Below are 17,281 nucleotides of genomic sequence, written 5' to 3'. Positions count from 1 at the left end.
TGAGGCAGTCAGCATGTACAATGGTGATCTTACTACGAGGGCTGGTTTCTTTGACTCTGAAAGTTACAGGCATTATTCTCTCAATTATCTCAAATGGTCCAATTGTGCTCTTACCGAACTTCCCCCCTTTTCCCTTTCCTTTGAAACCTTGGTCCATTAGAACCAAGCTTCCTTCATTCAAGTCCTTGGTTTTCCTGAGCTTGTTTGCATACAATCTTGCGCAGAGAAAGCACCCTTCACTGGTTTCTGCTACTGAATTATACGCTAACTTGTTGTCTCTTATGAGGTTGTTTAAGTATTCATCTATGTCGGGAAAGCCTGTTTCTGCCCTGGAGCTCCTGAAGTCATTTGGGAAGAGGGGCTCAAATCCGTACAGTATTACGGCGGGCACTTCCTTGGTAGCTGAGTGAAGGGCAGTCCTACATGGGAAGAGGGTGTGAGGTAACCGAACATCCCACTCTGATATCTGTTCTTCTGCTAGTTTTGCTAGGGTGAGTTTCAGAGTGCGGTTCATCCTTTCACACATGCCATTTGCTTGGGGGAGTGATATGGTGTGGTAAAGATCTTTTTTATCCCTAGTGAGTTGCACAGCTGTAGGATTACCTCAGCCGTGAAGTTGGTGATCTGATAGTAGGGTCTCAGGTGTCCCATATCTTGAGAAGATCATTTCAAACAGCATGTTTACTACGGTTTTGGCCGTTTGATCCTTCATGGCTACGGCCTCAGGGAACCTGAAAAACATGTCTATGACGACCAGGATGTATCTGTTCCCTCTTGACGTGGTGGGGAGTGGTCCCACAATATCCATGGCCATGGCCTGGAAAGGGCATGAGGGGAGAGGAAACGGCTGAATAGGGGCCTTACCAGTGATTGGGGATTTCCTCTGACAGATGTTACAAGAGAGGACATATGCCTCCACGTCACGTCTCATTCCCTTCCAGAGGTACCTATCCGTCACCCTCTTTAAAGTTCTATGTACTCCCTGGTGCCCTGCTAATTTATTATCATGGAATGTGTGCAGCACCCAAGGAATCATGGCTTCAGGCACAACTATCTTCTCTTTCCATCTCCCAGTGATGCCTTGTCTAGATATTAGGAGACCGTCATTATCAATGAATATATTGTCACCGGTTCCCCTTTCCTGGTAGCTGCCTCTTTCACTTGGCAATTTCTTGTAAACTGGTCCCCATACCGGGTCGGCCTTCTGTGCCAAAATTTTCCCAGGTCTGACATCACTTCCTTCTCGGGTGCTTCCCTTCTCTGAGATTCCTGGATGACAGCAATCCGTTGGGTGGTTCCATTGATGTGGCTATGATTCTCTCCAGGTTGGGGGGGGGGTTACTTGTGTCAGTGACTGGAATAGGTAATCGGCTACTACGTTAGCCTTTTCGGGTATGTAGCTGACCTCCATTCTGTATTCCTGCATCTCCAAAGCCCAACGCACTATTCTCTGATTTTTATCCTTCATGGATGACATGAAGGGCAGAGGTTGTGGTCGGATCTAAGGATGATGTCTTGCCCTAACAATAGGTGGCAGAATTTCCTGAGGCTGTATACGATAGCCAAAGCTTTCCTCTCAATGACAGAGTAATTTTTTTCTGAAGGGGATAGTTTCCTGCTAATGAACGCAACAGGTTTGAACGAATCCTGTTCCTTTTGCTCGAGTACGGCCCCAATAGTGTCTTTGGATGCATCGGCCGCAAGATAGAAGGATTCCCCTAGTTTTGGATGAATGAGAACTGGGGCAGTAGTCAGTGCCTTGTTTAATGCATGGAAGGCTTCCTCCTGCTCTATCTTCCAGGCAAACTTGGTTCCCTTCCTGGTCAGGCTCACTATGGGCCTCATTATCTCGGAGCATTGGGGGATGAACTTTCGGTAAAAATTCATCATCCCCATATACCGCCTAACCTGCCTGATTGTGGTGGGGGGTTTTACATCTAAAATGGCATTCACGTTGTTACATGAGGGTGCTATTCCGTCCCCGGTGATCATGTGTCCGAGGTATTCTACCTTGTCAAGGAAAAAAATCGCATTTCGAGCATTTTAGTGACAACTTGGCTTTGTCCAATCTATTTAGTACGTTTAGTAAGATCTCAGTGTGCTCTTTCATGGTGGTGGAATATATCAGTAGGTCGTCCTGGAAGCATTAAACGCCTTTGCCCAAAAGTCCCACCAGCACACCATTCATGAGGCATTGGAAGCTCATAGCCGACTTTTAGGCCCCCTTGGGGAAGCCGACAAAGTTGGTACTTTTGCCACTTCGTGGCGAAGGCGAAATATTGTCTGTCTTCCTTCCTGAGGGGAATCTGGTAGTACCCAGAATTCAGGTCGTCCTGGAAGCATTAAACGCCTTTGCCCAAAAGTCCCACCAGCACACCATTCATGAGGCATTGGAAGCTCATAGCCGACTTTTAGGCCCCCTTGGGGAAGCCGACAAAGTTGGTACTTTTGCCACTTCGTGGCAAAGGCGAAATATTGTCTGTCTTCCTTCCTGAGGGGAATCTGGTAGTACCCAGAATTCAGGTCAAGTTTTGAGAAGATCTTTGCCCCTTCCAGGCCAAACAGTAGCTCTTCTATAATACACACTGGGAAATCGATGGGTTTCGTGACTTTGTTCACTTCTCTTAGATCAAGAACAAATCTTAGGTCACCGTTTGTTTTCTCGACCAGTATGAATGGGCTGTTCCAATGGGAAACTGACTTTTCAATCACGCCTGCCTTCTCATATTCTTCCATGAGCTTTTCTAATTTGTTTGCGTGTTTGAGGGGGTTTGGATATTGTTTTATGTGTACTGGTGAGGTCGAGGTTATTTGTACAGTGTGCTCTACGGCATTAGTACAGGTGAGGGTGCTTATTCTCTCAGTGAAGACCCCGGGGTGCAATTTGTATGCTGTGTCAAAAAATTGTCTCATCTCTTCTATATTTTGATTAGAGCTGTGGTTACTTATGGATTTGCTCATCATCCTCTCCTTCCAAATGATCTGCTTCTCTTCAGATTCCCTAGCGGATATCAAATTAGTCTTAAGTGACTTATTTTCGTGCGATGTTTTGAAAGGGTTGGTTTTGGGGTGGTGGGTTTTTCCACACAGAGATATTGACTGGGTCCCAAAGTTGCAGATGAACTGGTTTAACTTTAGGAAGTCTAGTCCCAAAACGACTTGATTACTGGTGTCATCAGGTATCTCTGGTAGGATTATTATGTCATGGGTGACATCAATAGGGAAGCAGGGGATGGATAACCTTGCTCTCAATTTAGTGGAGGATTGCGGCTCGACCTTTGCTATTCCCATTATTTTGTGAGTTGTTTGGAGGGGGATAAGTGTTTTGTTATGGGACATGTCAAGCTTTTTGTAGAGGTTGTGTTGTGTGCTCCTGTGTCAAGGAGGAATTCACATTGTGTTCCCTTTATGTTACCCTGGACAAGGGTGAGGTTCCCTTCAAGGCTTGCCTCAGTTGTGTTGGTACTCCGTATTTGGTGGTGTATGGTCTCATGATTTTTTTTGTTTTGACTTTCAAAGGCTTCAATCCTTCCACTGTGCCTTTCTTCAGTTATCATTTCTCTGTATTCAGATGATTGGGCAATGGTTGCTATTATTTCTTCTTTCTCACTATCGGCTGCATAGCACTCTTCAAGGCTATTTATTTCCTTTTTGTGTATGCTCTCCTGCAATTCAGGTAAGATACCTGTTCTGAATTGTTGTAAGGTGAGCCATTCAATATGTTCTTTGTCTTGTGTGGAGGTTTTTATATCGTGGGCCAGTTTGGTTAGTCTGTTAAAGAAATTGGTTACTCTTTCCTCCTTTTTTTGTAGGCATTTGAAGAATTTATTAAGTGTTTGTTCAATTCCTCTCTTTTTTGTTAAATTTTGATATTAGGGCATCTTTAAAGTCTTTAAATATTACTGCTCCGTTTAGTGTTTGGTGAGAGTGTAACGCTTTCTTTGCTTTCCCCTCTAGTCCACTGCGTATTAATGTTAAGAGTTGCGGATCACTCCAATTTGCTGCCCTTTTTAGTCTTTCCATATAGCTGAGAAAGGATTCTATATCATCATTACCCTCCCTTGAGAATCTGGGGCATATTTGTTTAGGGTTCATTGTTCTAAAAAAATCTGTGTTGCTCACCTCGGTTATCTCAGGTAGGGACATACTTACGCTCTTAGATTAACACTTTGTTTAAAATTCAAGAATTTCACTACTATACTTTTCACTACTGAGTTCTGTTTCTGGGATTGAGACTAACTTGTTGTGCAAATTAAATTTTCAAGCACATCCTGTCGAAGACTGCGCCATTGTTATATCTCTAATTTTTCCTAATGTTATTATCAGTTATTTCGTTTGCCGACAAATTTATAGTTATTTTATGACTGTGCCAGCTGGCAACTGAATTCTGATATACTATCTTAGATTACTATAAAAAAAGAATGCAAGGATCAAGAGGTTTGCAGTCGTGGTCCCGTCTCTTTAGTTACTAATGGATTTCCCTCTAATGCAGGTTTGTGATTTTTCAAGCAGTAATTCAATCCACAGAAACATGACAAACTCATTTGGTTTAAACACAAGAAATATATTTATTTTGGCAAAACATAGAGATACACATTAGTCAAACTTTCAATTCTAAAAGAGCCTGAGCTCCCCCCCCCCCTTTCTTAAATTAACACATCCAAAAGGTTCTACTCTATAATCTTTTATACTATCAAAATCGTACTCTTCCTTATATGTCTATTCACAGACTCTGTTAATCTATACTGAATTGCTCATTATTATTATACATAGAAAACACACATATGTACAGATTTATTCTACAATCCTGGCATGGATTATATCAGACGTGTTTCGTCTGGCAAGTCATACATGAGATAACATTCCTTCTTATGTTCAAACTTTGTCCCCCCCCCCATAATTTTAGCTAGCATTCAAATTTAAACTTAACATAATGACATTCATTTCCTTCTTCCAGTATAAACAGTCTGAAGCCTCGGTTTCCTATTCGGCTTGAGCCTAAGATGCCGCTTGTTCCTTAGGTGTAGACAAAATGTCCAAAGGAAGACAGTTCTTTAAACACAACACGGAAATTGGCTATTTCCTCAACATTCAGTTTCTCATTCCTCTCTGGTTACTCTATCTTAATACAAAAGGTTTCAGCTTACTGTTCTTGCTTTATCTGGTAGATTTAGGACCTTCTTAGCTAGATTCTCGGATCTCCTCACCGTATTTTCTTCAATGGCATCTCCGCTATTCTTTTATTCTACTTGAAAAGGACACTCTTTCACTGACTTGTACACTGGCGTTGGTTCACCAGCGGCCCTTTCTTCTGGAACTCTGGTTGCATTTTAGCTGCAGCTATGATCCACGTTTCACATACAGCAAGGGGAGATTCTTGCTGCGCACGGCAGCAAGCTTTCACAGCTACTCAGCTCTGCGCTCAGGAAACCAGGAATAGACGAAAAAAGAGAGGCTGATTGAATTCCACGCCAAAACCTATATACCATAAAACAGCGCCCTCACTTGGTGGTGTCGTCATGCATACAGCAGCAGCCGATTGGTTACCGCGGCTCCGAACTGTCTTTGACATGGCCTAATACTTGTATCACCTTATATATATCTTTTTAGCAAATTTATATGAATTTCCTATTTTAAATATTTCACAAGCATTCTCTGTTCAGGTTATAAGCTTCTCTAACATTACTTAATATCTACAAAAACTGATTATATACATGTTTTAGGTAATCAATAGGCACATTTTCCATCCGGAGGCATAAGTATGTCCTTATCCATCCCTTCTGAGGTTACCTTATGTTGGGTCGGAAAAAGGATGACCTCATCAAAAGTTAATCAGCACTTTTTCCGACACAACAGTGTCCAAGATTGCACATAGGATTACTTGGTTGTTGAGGAAAACACTGACATCCAGAGATAAAGAGGTTATTATTCTCCTTTATAAAACGTTGATACTTCCACATTTGGATTACTGTGCTAAGGTCTGGTCACCTGGATTCCTTGGAGATGAGGAGGCTGTGGAGAGGGTTCAGAGAATAGTGACCAAGTTGGTGAGTGATGTAAAAAATGCTCCCTACATTGATAGATTGAGAGCTTGTGGATTGCAGAGCTTGGTTGATAGGCAGAGAAGAGGGGATATGATAGAAACATTTAAATTACTGAAAGGTTTTTATAGGATTGATGCATGGGAAATGTTTCAGCTGTGTGATAGTGATGGAAGAAGAAGAGGTCATCCCTGGAAATTAAAGAAGAGTGTGGTTAACAAGGATGTCAGAACAAGATTTTTTGCCTGGAGGGTGGTGAATGAGTAGAATTCGTTGCCTGACTTAATTGTGAGCTCTTCGTCTGTAAATGAATTCAAGAAGAAATATAACAGATATATTGTTTTGCTAGTTTGGATCTCCCACGATGAGTCTACTGACTCCATGGAGATGCCCGTAATAATATTAATAATAAAGATCTAGATGCCAAGGCTATAGAAGATGAAGCAAGACTTGATGTGTTAGAAATTGGTCCCACTATATTAAAAGATGAATTTGAATGGGCACTGAATGAATTATCAATCAGCAAGGCACCAGGCACTGATAACATCCTTTCAGAATTAATAGAATACTCATGAAGCATAACTAAGTCATGCTTCATGAGTATTCAAGATCATAAAGGATATTTATGAAACGGGGATCATCTCCAAAGATTTTACACAATGCTCTATCATACCCATTCCTAAAGTAAATAATGCAATCAAGTGTGAAAATCATCGAACAATAAGCTTAATATCACATGCTTCAAAAATACTACTCAAAATTATACAAAAAAGACTAACAAAGATGGTTGAATCTTTGTTAAAATATGGTTGAAGAATATGTTGGCAATGACCAGTTTGTATTCAGGAAACAGTAGGGGACAAGAGAAGAAATCCTAGCTCTAAGAACATTGAAAGAAGAACATTGAAAGAAGATTGGAGAAGAATCAAAATACTCTGATAGTCTTTCTTGACTTGGAGAAAGCCTTCGATAGTATTGACTGTCGAATCAAATGTTTCACCTCCTAAAAACAATAAAGGTAGATTGGAGAGATAGAAGGCTCATATTTAATCTTTACAAGCACCAAGCAATACAACAAAAACCGTAATAGCAAAAGTAATGTCCCAACTTTACATCATCTGCAAACAACTGAATATCTCCATCCAAATCTTCACCAATATCATTAATATCCAAGTTAAACAGTAACGGCCCTAAAACAGACCCCCTGAGGCACTCCACTAATGACTTTCCCTTTCCTTGATATTGCTCCCCCATACACAACTTGTTGATACCTATCAGATAGCCAGTCTCCAATCCAATGCACTAATCTAATATCCAACCCCATATGCTCTAGTTTGACTGTTAACTTATCATGAGGTACTCTATCAAAAGCCTATGCGAAATCCAAGTATATAACTGTATATCCTTCTCCTCTGTCCAAGGAAGTAGTCACTTTATTGTGATAAGTAAGTAGATTACTAAAATCCATGCTGTCCATCAAAGATAATATAATTGTCATCAACCCAACTTTGGATCCTATTTGGTTCTCACAGGCTTCTCCAACAACTTAACCACAACACCTGTCACACAGCTAGGCCTATGGTTTGATGCTTGAGTTCGATCACCTCCTTTATGAAGTGGCACAATCTTGCCCTCCTTCCACACCTTAGGAACTTGACCAAGTGCAAGACTCGTATTAAAAAAATATGTCAAGGCAGGTGTCAACTCCCTGATTAAAGGGACTGTTTATAACGGTCCTGACTGTTTATAACAGTCAACTCCTTAATTATAAGAAAACAAAATTATTAATTACAAGTAAAGCAAATCCAATGAAAATAAACCTGGAAATATCTTGGAAGTTTTATCACAGAAGATGGAAGAAACCAATCAGATATTAAAGCACGAATAATCCTAGCCAAAAAAGCATTCTATAACAGAAGAAACATTTTTACCAGTAAAGGACTCAGCATCCAGATCAAAAAAAGGCTAGTGAAAACATACATATGGAGCATTGCATTATATGGTTGTGAGGCCTGGACTCTAACAAAACAAGACATGAAAAAGTTGGAGGCATTTGAACTTTGGTGCTGGAGAAAGATGATGAAAATTAGTTGGACAGAAAGGAAAAGTAATGAAGAAGTTCTAAATATAGTTCATGAAGAGCAGTCATTAATGAAACACACCAATAAGAGAAGAAAAAGCCTAATTGGACACCATTTGAGGCATGGGGGACTGATTACCAAAATAATGGAGGGGACTGTAGAAGGAAAGAGGCCACCAGGCACACCAAGAATTTCATATATGAATAACATAATGATGCTAACTAGTGCTAAGAGGAGTTATGAAGAGATAAAACGAAGGTCACAAGACAGGATGTTGTGATGTGCTGCTATATTTACCACGGATTGATGCACCAAAGAAGACAAAGAGACATTTTCTTTCACACAATAGTTTTCATTCCACTCGCATAACAGTTGATTAAGGCATTAATTTTTGAGTTGATTAAATTGATTATTTTTTGAGTCATCCATGACTTTTTATTGCTCTGATAATGAACTGGAAGAGTATGCTTCCTAATGTTTTTGACTGCTTGTGGATTCTCACTGTGCCATATCACAAATGGTTTCAGTTTATATCCAGCCACATTACCCCGTAACAAAATCATAATACAGTCTTGGAGAGTTTTGAAACCAGGCATAGATTTTAGCTTTTGGTGGATGAATGTCCACTCAGGCATTTTTTATCCAAAACGAGGAAAACAAGGAGGTGTCATCCATATTAAATATTTGCTGTGGCAAATAATTTTCCTCTGTAATAATTTTATCCAATTTCTCCACAAACTCCTTGGCAGCCTCCTCATCAGCATTTGCAGATTCACCATACATTTTTCACGTTATGCAGCTAAAAATGCTTCTTGAATCTCATGAACTAACCAAAAGAAGAGTTGAATTCGTAGTCGTAATCGGGTCCTACTTTCTCCTTCAACATGTTGAAGAGACAGTGTCTTAGCGGTTATGGTCCTAGCTAAGGAGTATATACTTGTACTTTTGGTTCAGGTCCTCTATCTCCATGATGCAAGTAGCTTTTCCATATCACCAATAGGACCTTGTCATTGCAAGCAGATCCTTTCACAGCCTCTACAATTTTATCCTTATTTTTCAAAATGGTCGTCACTATAGAATGAGACCATCTGAAGTTGTGCAATCACATTAACGGGCTTACCAGCTTCATGTTGCTTTATAACTTGCAACTTTGTTTCAAGATTAATTACTCACTGCTTTTTCTGAGATTCTTCACTAAATTTTTTGATTGGGTGTGTAGGGTCATGTTGCACGAAATATTGCAAAATATTTAATGATAAATACATAAATAAACTATTTCTCAAACACAAACTCAACAGAGGAACTGTTGAAGGCACATGCCGACTGCTGAGGGAGGTTGCTGCTGAATGCGCTGTTGCCACTGCACATGATGCATTGTTGTTAAATAGAAACCTTTTTACTTTACGCTCACTTGCATCTTGTTCAAAAGTATAGTCAAAAATGTCATTCCTTTATGGGATTATGGATGTATCTTCATGGATGTAACTTGGAACGACATAAGTTGAGGGATGACTGTATATGAAATCTTTAAACATTAACTGAAAATCTTTGGGTTAAAGATTTAACCCAAAGGATTAACCATTGCTAGGTCTAAAATACATATTTGCTATGTGCATTTTCCCAGTTATTATCCCTGAAAGAGAAAAATAATTCAGGAGGTTACTTCAAGAGGTTATGGAGTTGTTCATTTTATGGCTCAGCAATTCCACTTCTTTACTGTGTGGTTGATGCAGCCATCTAATATGCATAATCAGCCTGATTATTACGAGTATATATAAATTAAAACAGATTATATTATTATGGGGGAGGGGTCTGAAAAGTTCTGATAAACACCTAGAACAAAATGATATTAAAGCTACTGATATAACTACAGAAATGAACATACTAGCAACAGTGTTATAAAAGTAAATTATGTTTTTATATTTTTATATCCACATATGTTCTTTCTTGTGGTTATATTAGTTACTTTAATATCATTTTTGTTCTAGGAGTTTATCAGAACTTTCCGGACCCCCCCCCAACTGTAGAGATCTCCAGGGAGTCAAGGATACATCAAAGGAGGTCCACATCCACTACACCTGCTCTCAACCTCTCGCTCCTTTCTTGAATACATTCATTCTCAACTTCCAATGACATCCTCTTGTCCTCTCCACAGCCTCCATAAAATTAAAAATTCCATTTACTTATATACTATATGACCTTTTGCAAGTTTGTGGATCTCTATCATATCACCCATCTTTCTTCTGTTTGCTAATGTCTGCAGTCTGCAAATTCTCAATCTGTCCTCATAATCTGCATTCCACAGCTGATATCATCTTTAACCTCTGTCCTCTCTGTTGCATCACCTTGGAAATTAGAAAACCAGATCTGTGCATAATAGTCTAAATGAGGTCATGTCAAAAGCCTTGTATAAGAAGCAAAATAACTTCCTTATCCTTATCCTGACATGAACACTGCCTTACATGGCTGTGTTCATGTCAGTATTGCAATTATCCTCTGAGTTTTCTATATGGCACTTGAACTTCAACTTCCTATCTACTAAAACTCCAAGATCCCTAGCTGTATCAGTTTCTTCTAGCATGAACTCATCAATATAACATGTCATGGGATATCTCAGTACACCAAAGTGAAAAACTTCATATTTACCAACATTGCACTGATAGTCATTTTCACATGCTCCCAAATCTGGCCTATTCAAATTATTCTGAAAGCGTTGCATTTTGGATTTCCCTGCCTATCTTTGTATTGTCAGGGAAACATCTGTGTTAACTCCCTGTGGTACACCACTGCTTAAATCTTGCAGACTCACACATACCCATAGCCCTTTCTGATAATCAGTCAGTCTACCATCCTCTTATCCAGGCAGATAGTTTATTATCCAATCCCATATCATCCAACTTATTGAGAGTATATGCCTTCTATGCTGTATCCTGTCAAAAGTCTTAGCAATTCCAAAGTATTATTGTGTATCCATTCTCTTTATCTAACTCAACCATAACATTATTATAAAATATGAGCAAGTTGCTCAAACATTATCTTCCTTTAGTAAATCTGTGCTTCTTTGCTCTTTGCAAAGTACAGATTCACTGTCAACCCATTTCTGTATGCAAGCTCTTATCGATTTTTTTGAAAATCTTCATCATCACTACAGAGAAGGAAAGTCAGTAACATCATTCTTTTGCACCATCCTTGTGCAGCATCATGCATCTTTTCACACCTATGGGATTTTCCCTGTTCTGAGATTCAAATTATAATAAAGTGTGGTCAAAGACACAACTAGTTTGGTTTAACACTCTAACATCTGTGGTGATATCTCGTCAGTCCCAATTTATTCACTGCTGAATATAGGCCTCCCCCCCCCCCTTCACTTTCCAGTTCTTTCTGTCTTTAGCAATGTCTGCCATCTCATGTGAAACCTTTGTATATTATCTCTCCATCTTGTACTTTGGCAACCTTTTTTTTCCCTTTTGATACCTGGACTCAAATCATTCAATAACATTAGCAGCACACCTCCTCCTCCTCTCCTGTCTTGTATATCATTCTTAAAAATACTGTACCCTTTATACTCAGTACTGCTCAATACTTATACAACAAAACTACCATTCAAAAAAAATTATTAGTGGAGGTGGAGAGTTGTACAGTAGGTGCCCTCCCTCTGTGAGTCTTTGGAATCCTTGGAGGTATCACATAATAATAATACCAGTTAGAATATCTGCCTCTGAAAGTCAGGTCTCACTAATGCTTACAATCTGAGGCCTCAGTGTATTCACTACGGCAATAAACTCTACCCTTTTTTCCCTGATACCTCCTGTACAGACATAAGTTACCGCCAGACCCAGCTGAACAAATTGCTGATATCTATTCATATCTAATGTCTTACCTATGCAGATATTCTTACACATACTTAATAAGTCTGAACTGGAGTCCTTCTTAATTTGGTTTCTGTCATATCTTAAAAATATACTAACTTTTCACTTTCCCACTCTTCACTCTTGCTTCTTCCAGCATTTATTCATATCATCTCTCATACGGAATTTAAACATAAAAAAAATTATCACTAGATAAATCATTTGTCTCTGTAACAACTATGATCTTTTTTACTTTTCTTTTCTGTTTTTCAGTTGCATTTGTTATAATTTTTATTTTTGCCGAGAAAACTCAAAGTATTATTATTATTATTATTATTATTATTAACATTTGAACTCCATGGAGTCAGAGACTCATTGTGGGAGGTACACACTATTTCACACAATGCTCATCAAACCGTGCTTAAACTGATTCAACGTATCTACATCCACAACACACTCAGGCAATGCATTCCACTCATCAACCACTCTCCATGCAAAGAACCTATTCCTCACTCCTCTGCTCATGCTCTCCTTATACGGTTTCCAGTGATGGCCTTTTGTTCTACCCCCCCCCCTCCCATTCTCTGAAAAATCTCTTCCGTGTCAACCTGATAACAACTCCTGACTTGCTTATATGTCTCAATCATATCCTCTCCACCTCTTCTTCCTATTCACGAGGCTCTGCAACTTACATTCTTTCAATCTGTCCTCGTACTCCACATTCCAAAGACCACTGAGCGCCTTCGTGAATCTTCTCTGGACTCTTTCCAACATATCCTGGTCACTATGAAAACCTGGCGACCAAATCTGTGTATAATAATCCATATGAGGCCTGATCAAGGCCTTATCCAATGGAATCATAACCTCTCTATTTCTGCATGACAGTGTCCTCTGCATCATTGCCATTATCTGATGTGTCATCTTCACAACTTGTGCAACATGGCCCCTGAATTTCAGGTCCTTGTCCACCATTACTTCTAGATCTCTCATCTCCTCTACTTCCATTAAAGTTTCCCTGCCAGAGCATATACTTTGCATCCCATCGTTGCTTACCAAATCTCAAACCTTACACTTTGTAAAAGTTGCAAAGTGTAAGATTTTGTCCATTCATGCAATCTATTTAAGTCCTCTTGTAAGGCCATAACATCTGCTTGACTCTGCATTGCTCTCCCCCAGCTTTGCATCATCTGAAAACAGCTGCATATCACTGGTTAAACCCATCTCAATATCACTGACATAACAAATCGAACAACAATGGCCCAAAAAATGACCCCTGTAGCACACTGGTGGTGGTGTGCTGTATGTTGTATGTTGTATGTTGGCGTGCGGTATCCCGAAAGAGAAAGGTCTTTCGGGATACCGCACGCCAACATACAACTTTCAGATACCTATCCGACAGCCAGTCACTGATCCAACTCTGTTATCTAATCCCACCTGTTTCAGTTTATTTAAGAGCTTGTCGTGTGGCAGTCTATCAAAAGCCTTTGCAAAATCTAAGTACACCATTGAGGGTATGAGGGAATTGCCATACCAAATGATTTCCTTCTTTTTATCATTGACTTTATCTACCTGATTTTCATTATACACTATATTAGTTGATACCGTGCTTTGTTCTTTCTTGTTTTGCAGCTCAACTTTCTTTTCCTTCCTATGATCCTGCAAACATCTCTCAAGTTTTTGTAATTCTTGCAGCATTTGTCTAATAATTTGTTTTAATCTTGCAATTTATGAGCTTAATTCATCTTCAGCATCATCAGTGAGGCAGGTCTCCTTGTTATCAAACTTCACTATTAATATTGGCATTCAATTTTGTTGCTGCTCTATTCCTGCATATTTTTGGAGCCATTTTGCAGACTATGCAATATTGCAATATTTCAAAAATTATGTTATGAAATATACCAACAACAATCAAAATGCAAAAATCATTTAGTAATATACTATAAAACACGAACCTTTCTAAGAAAAATCACAATAAAAATATCACCTTTATTACATGAGCATTATAAGATCTATTCTCTCAAAATATTTTTAAATTATTAAAAAAAATTATGAAATTGGTGTCTTGAAGCTAAATCATTATTTTATACTATTCTGTAATGAAAATATCAGCCCTTTGTGTTGTTCTCACTATCACTGCAGTGTACAGCACCTCCAGTAGCAAGCCTTAGTCTTTTCTCTCTCTCTCTCTCCACCATATTTCCATTCTTTGTTATATTTACAACCATACTAACTTGCATGTCATATTTCTCATGCAAGCATTCCTTACCTCCCACTATAAACTTCACACAGTACCTTCGTTTTCCAGTTTTGCTTTATTCTACTATTCTTCCATTTTCCTCCTTATCTAACTTTGTTTTATCATTTTACATTAAAGATACTTCAGAATGAACAGCTAAATTCTTCATGAAACATAAAATCAAAAAAAAAAAAAAAAAGCAAGAACGTCAGAAAATTACTTCCTATCTCTGATTCACCAGTCTCCTCACTTCCTCTTTCCTTTTTAGAGTATACTACATTTCATATTCCTGTAGTAATCTATAGTTTGAAAACAGTTATAGAATTACTTAAATTTGCATTTCAGTGCACACTGATTACATATTCTTATATTGCATATAAGAAGACAGAAATTGTTGCCTAAAATAAAGTAATGATCTTTACATGATTAATTTTCATTTTACAATATTTATAATAATTATAAACATAAGTTAATAAATTACTAAGTATTTTACATTTGCAGAGGACGCTATACCCATACCCACGGATATAATCCAGCTGCATACTGTGATCTTCCTCCAAAAGATCTCATGGGAAAACTTGTTGGTATGATGCTTAATTCTTCATTTCCTTCTTTAATTGATATTTTTCAATGTGAGATCATAATATAGTGAGTATTCATTATTTTTTTAAATCACATATGTTACATCTGATAAAAAATCAATAAATATATATAATATGAAATATAGGGATATATGTCTGTGTATTTTTTTCATGAGAATTAGATGCTGCTAATTTATTAGAGACTGAAGTGCTTGGCAGTGAAAACAGTAGTTGTGTGAGAGATGAAGAGAGAGAGAGAGAGAGAGAGAGAGAGAACGGAACGCAAGAAAAACAGAGAAACAGGGAGAGCCTGGGTGGACAAGGAGACATGGCATTGGGAGAGTGGATGTTGAAAGTGGCAGTGAATGTGTGTATGAAGATATTGTATATTGCGATACGGGTGGGGGAAGTAGACTGAGCAGATATATGGGGTAAGTAATGGTGATTGGGCAGGTGTGGTGGAGAAATCACAACCAACAAGTGGCTTGGATAGGACTGGTTATAGACCTAAATATGAATTACTGTGTTTGTTTTCAAATGCCAGAAGTATCAGAAATAAGGGAGATGAAATGGTTTCACTGATTGAGTTTATTCACCCCAAAATTATTGGAATAAGTGAAAAATGGTTGCATGAAGATGATATTCTAACAGGAATAGAAATGGAAGGATACAGTATTTTTTGCAAGGACAGGAAGGGAGGAGAAGGGTGCTGCTGATAATAGCAGGGTAATTATGTCCACATAAGGTAGACATGAAAGAGGGAAATAGTGGCAATGGTTATGAGGGAGTGTGGTGTAATGCAGAAGGTGACAGGGAGATATTTATTTAGATGTTGCTATAGGCCCAGAAATGTGGAGGGTGAAGAAACGTATAAACACCTTGGATTAGTGAACAAAGGTAGGGTAATTATTATGGGTGATTTTAATTATGGCAGTATAATTGGAATAAAGAAATAGCATTTGGGAATAAGGAAAATGAATTTCTTGAGTTCTTCAGAGATAACTATCTCAGGCAGCATGTGAAGGAGGGAATACAAGGATCGAGAGTTTTAGATCTCATCATTGTATCAGTGGATGTAATTATCATTGGAGTTTCGCTCTTTCTTTCGGTTGATGGGGGGGGGAGTGATCATGAAGTGATCATCTGGGTTGTGGCTAGCCATATGCAGACTTTTGTGAGGAAAGGATGTATGTGTAATTATAAGGCTGGTGATCATGACAAGCTTAGGAGACAACTTGGAGCTGTAGCATGTAACGAGGAGTTGAGTGGTAAGGAAATACCACTCAACTCCTCCTGATAGCATCAATTTGAATGTATTCTGAAGGCCAAAAGGCTGAATAAGGTAGGTGTAAAATGGATGAATGGGGAGCTTAAGCATGAAATCTGGAAGAAGTCAGTACAAGATGAATAATGGCAATAATCAGTTATATGAAGAGTATAAAGAACATGCCAGCAGAGTGACTCAGAAGGGGGGGGGGAAAGTGCAGTAGGAGCAGAAATTAGCAAATCAGAGTTTTTAGATATGTTGCAAGTAAAAGGAAGAATGATCACGGTAAAATGAAGTTAAAATGAAAATGGTAGAATGATAACTGCTGCAGAAGACATTGTTGAAGTATTCAGTGATATCAATTTATACAGGTGTTTCACCTTGATCAGGGTGGAATCATGAACTTAAGTGTACAGGACATAGGAGAGGATTGCTTAGTTCTGAGTGAGCAGAAAGTATTTGAGGAAATAAATAATCTTGATGTCAATAAGGTGTTAGGATTTGATGATATCACCATGCATCTTAAGGGAATGTTCAAGGGAATTGGTAGTAACATTGTTATGCCTGTTTAATAAGAGTTTTAGAAACAACACAGCTTACAAAGGAGGGCAAAATTGTTCCACTGCATAAAGGTAGTGATAAGGCTGGTCTAATTATAGGCCGGTCTATATATCTGGATTTGTGGTGAAGGTACTAGAGAGATTGGTGAGAAGTAGGATACAAAAATGGGTTGATAACAGTAGTATTCTCTGTGGTTATCAGCATGGGTTTGTTAAAGGGAGATCAGGTTTTACTTACTTGTGTATTATAACAAGAAATACCTTGGATAAGGGAGATGCATATACAGCGGTGTACTTGGATTTTGCAAAAGCTTTTGATAAACTTCCACACACTGGAAACTGTTAAATAAATTGAAACAGATGTAATTGGATAATATACTTCTGAGTTGGATCAGTGACTGACTGTGCTGTCAGATAGATATCTGAAAGTTGTATATAGGGGGATGCAGTATCCTGAAAGAGGAAGGTCACTAGTGGTGTACTGCAGGGTCAGTTTTGGGACCATTGTTGTTCAATTTGTATGTCAGTGATATTGAGATGGGTTTAACCAGTGATATGCAGTTGTTTGCAGATGATGCAAAGCTGCGGAGAGCAATGCAGAGTCAAGCAGCTGTTATAGCCTTACAAGAGAACTTAAATAGATTGCTTGAATGGACAGGTAAGTGGA

The 17,281-nt window shown here is 38.6% G+C and overlaps 1 protein-coding gene across 5 annotated transcripts in view; it reads left to right on the top strand.

Annotated features, from left to right (window-relative positions):
- LOC150107485 (kynureninase-like) overlaps positions 1–17,281 on the top strand; it is a 413,072-nt gene that overhangs the window by 108,281 nt on the left and 287,510 nt on the right. For all 5 annotated transcript variants that reach the window (XM_090391901.1, XM_090391902.1, XM_090391904.1 and 2 more), the window contains exon 4: positions 14,708–14,790. In XM_090391901.1, the coding sequence (XP_090248027.1) occupies positions 14,708–14,790 (83 nt within the window). The remainder of the gene's footprint in view (positions 1–14,707; positions 14,791–17,281) is intronic.

This window comes from Typopeltis vanoorti, chromosome 4 (genome assembly GCF_054136105.1).
Source record: "Typopeltis vanoorti isolate ZY-2024b chromosome 4, IOZ_Tvanoo_1.0, whole genome shotgun sequence".
In the NCBI taxonomy this organism is placed as follows: domain Eukaryota; kingdom Metazoa; phylum Arthropoda; class Arachnida; order Uropygi; family Thelyphonidae; genus Typopeltis; species Typopeltis vanoorti.
This window is presented reverse-complemented; position numbering and strand designations above follow the sequence as displayed.